Here is a 6,311-nt window from a genome sequence, read left to right as displayed (position 1 = left end):
GCTCGGCGGCACCGGGGCATACAGCCCGCTCAGCTGCCTCGGGGCTGTGCTCGCCCTGCCCGCGCTCACGCCTCCCTGGGCGCTCTCCCCTCTCGCAGGGCCCTCGAGCTGGTCCCGTTCGGGATCAAGCCCCTCCTAAGGCGAGCGGCAGCCTACGAGGCTCTGGAGAGGTACCCACTGGCCTACGTGGACTACAAGACGGCGCTGCAGGTGGATTGCTCCGTGCAGGCAGCACACGATGGGGTCAACAGGTAACGCTGCACGGTGCAGTGAAAGGCTCGGGACGCAGCAGCTCAGTTCCCTGCTGCTCTGAGACTTGCTGCACCTCTGCAACCCTGTCAGGAGCAGGCTGGCTCCCAGGCACACAAGTCAAGCGCGGTCTGGCCATGTTCCCTTTGTCTGCCTGAGGCTGTAACTCTTTTCAAGATGCTGGTTGAGGGCTGGGAATGATCTCTCTGGGATTATTTCTGCTTTGCTCAGTACCTGGTTTAAAGGAAATAATAAACTGCAAGTTCCAGTGCCCTGTACTTTAAGCCTTCCTACACTGGCAGTGTTTACAGGCTGCTGTAGTCATGTTCTACTCCTGGTGCTCTTTGCTTTGCTTCATAGCTTCCCAGACCAAGGAATGAAATGCTCATTTCTTGCTTACCTGAGCACCAACAGCTCCAGCCTAGTCCTATGATATTTTTAGCTTTGCTGACATGAAGAATGTCCTGTCTATAGAAGGAACTTAGTTGAAATGCATGTAAAGAGATTAGCAGGGAGATGTCCTCAATACATGAACCAGGTTAAAGTGTGACCCTTCTGGCTACTGCATGGTCCCTCCAGCCAACAGCCAGGGTGACTGGGAGCTGTCTCTTCCAGGATGACTAAAGCCCTGCAGGAGAAGGATGGTGCAAACTGGCGTCAGAAGCTCCCACCAATCCCCACAGTGCCTGTTTCTGCCCAGACGAGGTGGAGTGTTCCTTCTGCTGGAGCCCCTGGGGCAAACACTCCTCCTGCAACTGCACCACAGGGAAAACCAGGTGGGAGTGTGCCCTTGGGCTGGGCAGAGAGCCCTGTAACTCAGAAAGGTGGTGAGCAAGACAGCTGCCACACCTGCTTGGTGTGTCTGCAGCGGGGGCTGAGGCCTGGAGAAACTTGGGCCTGGTCCTGCCTCAGCCTTTCAATTCATTTTGGTTCCTTTGATGTCTCTGTGTCTTGCCTCTGGTATGGGGATATTTGCTTTCTGGGAGGCCATGATGTTTTTGTTGGTTTTACAACATTCTCTCTTTCCCATTGTTTCCAGGCAGGGCTGCTGCTGGCATGGAGAGAGCTCAAGCTCTGAAGGAAGAAGGAAATGAACTTGTAAAGAAAGGAAACCATAAAAAAGCAGTTGAGAAATACAGTGAGAGTTTAAAGCTCAGCCAGGAATGTGCAACTTACACCAACAGGTACTGCTCAGCTCTTTGCCCAAGTACTTCTTGGCCCTTTATAACAGCCACCATGGCAGAGCTGTCTAATGTTTACTCCCAAACTAATGAATAAAACAAAACCACCCACACAAGTTCACCCCAAGTGCTGTCTCCCCTGGAGTTTGTATAATGTTCTTTGATCAGGTACTGCAAAACCCCTTGGAGACACTCAGCTTCAGGCTGCTAAGGGATTCCTCTCTTTAATGCTTGTCTGGCAGGACTGGGGTATTTTGAGTGGTCTCTGCTGCCTGATGAACTGCAAGCTGCAGACTGCTGTACTTTAGGATTCAAAGTGCTTAAGGACTAAGGCAATTGCAGCAGGCAGAGCAATATGCTGCACTTGTATAGACAGCAACCTGTGTCCTCAAGCTGCAGGTTCTTAGCTTTAGAGCAGATTGCTCTAAACGTTTTCCTTTTATTTTTCTCTCAAAACTGAAAAGCTATTTCCTTGTTTTTTTCCTCTGTTTATATGAAACAAATTTGAGCTCAAGAAGTAAAGTGACATAACATACAAGGATAAAGGCTGGTTTTGGAGTCCAGCTATGTGCTGCACTGAGATCTGCTCTGTAAGGTGCAGCAGTAGATGCTGCTTTCAGCCCAAGGTCTCTAACCAGGTATCTGTTGCAGAGCTCTCTGTTACCTGACTCTGAAGCAATACAAGGAAGCAGCACAGGACTGCACGGAAGCTCTGAAGTTAGATTCTAAGAATGTTAAGGCACTCTACAGGCGTGCTCAAGCACTGAAAGAACTTAAGGTAAGTCAGGAGTTTTTGAAAGGTTTTGGGCTAGGGCTAGGTGCCTGTCCATCCATGATCAGGGCCAGAGATGCCCTTTAGAACTTGTTTCTGTGCTAGACAACATCTGCCATCAGATAGCCAAGACCTGTGTGTACTGAGAGGGTATTTTCTTTCACATCACTCTCTGGATCTCATGAGTTTTTCCATATCAGCTTCTGTTCCTAGAGATGCTAAAAGCAGCTCCATGTGGTGTTGAGCTTTATCTTTTTGTGTCTCATGTGAAATTCTGGAGTCAGTACTGGACTGCAGATTACATTGGTGTTGGACTCAGAACCCATTTGAGTGATGAAATTATCTTCTCAGCCCTAGTTTAAGCATGTTTAATAATAGCTACATTGATGCCAATGCTGGAGCAGTTACAGAGAGGGAGTCACAGGCTTAGTTGTGTTGCCTTTGCCTCTGTTGCTGGGTGGGTACCAATTCTGGAGGCTTAGCCTGCATTTTTAATGCACTAACCCTTAAAAAATACTCTTTCTAGGATTACAAGTCAAGTATTGCTGATATCAAGAGCTTGTTGAAAACTGAACCAAAGAACACAGCCGCACTGAAATTGCTGCAAGAACTGAACAGAGCCTAGGGTAACTAAGCAACGAGGAAACAAGTGTTTTCCACTGCAGAAGAACTGATGTTGTTACAGGGACCAATCTTGATGCAGGATCGGTACTGAAATCTATCTTCCACTGCAGTTGAGATCTAAAGAGGTTCTGTACCAGCACAATGAATGTTAAGACACAATCTATATCAAACTATTCATCTGGCTCTAAGGTCATGCAGAGTTTTAATGCTCTCCCTGAGAGGCAGATTGACTAAATTCCTTGGTTCAAGTCAAGTTGCCTGTAACTGTTGGCCTCAGGGACTCTTTCTGTGTTGGCTAAGATGCATGTGAAGTGGCTGTTTTTCTGAAGAGCTGCAGCCAGAGGGAGATTTGTCCTTATTCAGGTGACAGTTTTTGCTGCATTTGTGCTGCTATTACTGAAATAAGGTCACTGCAAGAACTGCTGTAGTTGCCCGAGCACCACATACTCTTCTTGTAACAGGGGCACAGTTACTTGCACAGGGCTGAGCTTGCTCCCTCACCCCCTTGATGCTTGCTGGCCCCCAGCTGGGTTTCTGCTGCTTAGTGTGGCTGGGCAGCTGTTTACAGTTACAAGTTTGCTTTAATTGTTCTGCACATTTAAGAAAACAGCAGCACATTAAACCTGCCTTGTTCCACTGTGCACTGCTCTTTCAGATTCTGGGTGCTTGGGAATTTTGCAAATTTTTTTTGTCCTTTTCTAAAAAAAAGAAAACAACCCACTTTAGCTCCTCTGTGCCTTTTGGAGCAGTTGCCACAGGGTCTTACAGGGAGGAGAATATGCAGTATAAGCAGGTCTGGCTTACTGCTTCAATGCATGTTTATGCTTTTTGATCTCCTGACTTGGTATTGATGGCACTGACAAAATGGCAGGTAAAGAGATATTTGGAGTTACTCTGGAAATCATTAAAACCAGTTCTCATTAAAGCCATGTTTATTTTCACTTTAGAGCTGTGTTTTTTATGTGATGGATGGTAGATGGGGGACTGGAACACTTGTTTAACCACTTCATACTATCCCCCACTTTTGTCCAAGAACTTCCAACACTACATTGCCTTGCTCTTTCAGACAGTGACCTCAGCCTCAGCTCATAGTGACCATTAAAATTAGGGTTCAGAGAATAAGAAATCCTACAGCTCCAGGGACACAGGGTCTGGGAAAGGCATGCCAAGGGGAGCACAGCCCTGCACCTGGGTTTCCAACTGTTGCTCATCCTTGCACACTGCATGGGTGGAGTGCTTCAACTAGTAAGTCAAGACACTGAACAATGCTAGACCTGATTCAACTCACAGTACAGACCAAGAGACAGAAACTAGCCCTTAAATCAGGGTTCAGAGATCTTTCTTTTCCACCTTGCTTCTCAGGAGTGTTTCAGGCAGGTACCCCACTGAGTTGAATTTAGAGAACAGACAAGCCCTCTAAAATACCATTAAAGACAGACTTCTTACCTTAGCCTGACATTAAATAGCTTTTTGTAGGTCCCAGGGCTGTACTCCATCAGCTGTAATGGACCAGGGCTTGAAACAACTCCTTCCTGAGGGGCACAAATGACTCCATTCACTCTACTCCCACCTCTAAGCATAGCAGCTCCATTGATCCCACAGCCAGCACTCGTCCAAGCTCTTGGCAGATGGGATGGATTTCAGGGTGGGGAAGCACACAGCAGTACACAGACAAGCAGAGGAAGGTCACAGAATCCAGGAGGAAGACTGGCTTCCCTTGGTTAAGAGCTATGCTTTTAACAGCCCTGCTGTTACCTGGGGTGGCAGATAGCTGCACTGTTCAACTGCAGCTCATTACAGCACCCCTAAGGAGCAGCACTCACCATCTCTTTCCCCTCCCAGCAACAGCACTGCTTGTTTGTATCTGATCTCCAAGACTTTTCCCAGCAATACCACCAGGTAGACGAAGATCAAACACAACAAGTCACACTACTACAAGATCAGGGTCACTTCTTCTGTCCCCCCTTCTGTTCCAGCCACAGTGCTGCTGTCCAAGCAGGATGCTTCCCAGGTGAGCAAAGGTCACTGGTGCTGTCCACAGGGACAGCTGGAGAGGCTTTGTCCCACCTTCATCTGCCCCTTTCAAAAGCCACAGCAGCTATTCGAGACTGAAGACTCCAAACCCACTTTTGCATTGCCTCAGACTTGCCCAAGGAGTTCAGCCACAGAGCAGCTCTGAAAACTTTGCAGTATCCTCAGGGATCCAAGCACTGACTTCACTTTCCTGATAAATGTTTTAAAGACCCTGGTCCTTGTTCACATCCTTTCTCAGGCTATTCTGATATCCATGTCTTCCTGCCCCCACTCTGCACTCCCTCTAGCTTGCCCAGCCATCTGGCATTGTAGGTGGTGTCACAGGACACCCTGTTACACCTGATGAAAGGCTGCAGACAAGCTAACCAACAGCAGAATGAAGTTTACCTGGACAGTTCTGTTCCAGCTCCTTATATGCATTACACTCATGCAAATGCACATTTTTCCTCCAGAGACAAAGCACAGAAGCTTCCAACCAGTTACACTTGGGGAGAAATAATATACAGGACTTTCATTAAATTGTTAAGCAAATTAAAGTCCTTTATAAGCATATCACTGAGGAGATACTTCACCCTGAACTGTGCACTGTTTAGATATCCACTAAGAGGAAAATAAATATTTAAAGGACATCAGAGGGAGAATTGGCAAAATGAAGGCATGAAAAGGAATGATGAAAAGCTCCAGGGAGGAGTCCCAGCTGGGCAGAGCAGACACCATGCAGGAACAAATGTGTAAGTGGATCTATTAAAATGCTGGAAGGAAAACAAGAGGTAGGAGGGGTGACTCAGCAGTGAGCTGAAGTAAGAGTATGATACAGCACAGAAGGAAGATTGAGGCAGCAACACCACACAAATTGCACAGAAAGAGAGTAGGTGGTGCTGGCGGAGGTGTGTTGCTGCTCCTGCCAGCTCAAGGAAGCAGTCAAGTGAGGTCAGTACACCACCAGTCTCAAGTACCAAGGAGCTTCTAGGGACTGAAATTCCTTTCCTAACTAGGAGGAGCAGAGGATTAAGGCCAGAATGATGACAGCAGCACAGAGACCAGAACACAGCAGTAACAGGTCCCAGCTACTCCTGCGAGCAGCAAATGTCCCAGTGGGACACAATGTGGTTCACACCCTCCAGCAACTCCTTCAAACCACTGGTCAGGGACACACATTGGAGAAGCAGCTTTTGACTCACAGCTACTCCACAATACCTCAGAAGCCATGTCTCGTGCACCAGACACATACACACAGTGCAGTGACCAGCAGAAGTTGCTCAGGGCCAGTACTGCAGGTGTACAAGGTCCATTACAAGATAAGAACCACAGGAAGATGATGCCTTTTAAAAGGAAGTTAAAACTAGCTAAATAGAGTGGATAAAATCCAGGTAGATGGTATGAAATCTACTTAAATCCATCCTCCTAGAGAATCAGAGAGGATCAGGGGAGCCTGTTGGATGGCAATTTGT

General features: G+C 47.4%; 1 protein-coding gene across 1 annotated transcript; it reads left to right on the top strand.

The window, feature by feature from the left end:
* Positions 1-98: 98 nt before the first annotated feature.
* TOMM34 (translocase of outer mitochondrial membrane 34) lies at positions 99-2,827 on the top strand (the record flags this gene model as incomplete). Its single annotated transcript, XM_009075505.1, has 5 exons — positions 99-251; positions 865-1,025; positions 1,289-1,433; positions 2,082-2,208; positions 2,729-2,827. Coding segments are annotated over 5 exons (685 nt in total), but the record flags the coding sequence as incomplete, so codon positions are not given.
* Positions 2,828-6,311: the final 3,484 nt, after the last annotated feature.

The sequence above is a fragment of the Acanthisitta chloris genome, unplaced genomic scaffold (assembly GCF_000695815.1).
Source record: "Acanthisitta chloris isolate BGI_N310 unplaced genomic scaffold, ASM69581v1 scaffold37485, whole genome shotgun sequence".
NCBI classification, from domain to species: Eukaryota; Metazoa; Chordata; class Aves; order Passeriformes; family Acanthisittidae; genus Acanthisitta; species Acanthisitta chloris.
The sequence above is the reverse complement of the archived record's forward strand: the minus strand, read 5'-3'. Positions and strand labels throughout refer to the sequence as shown.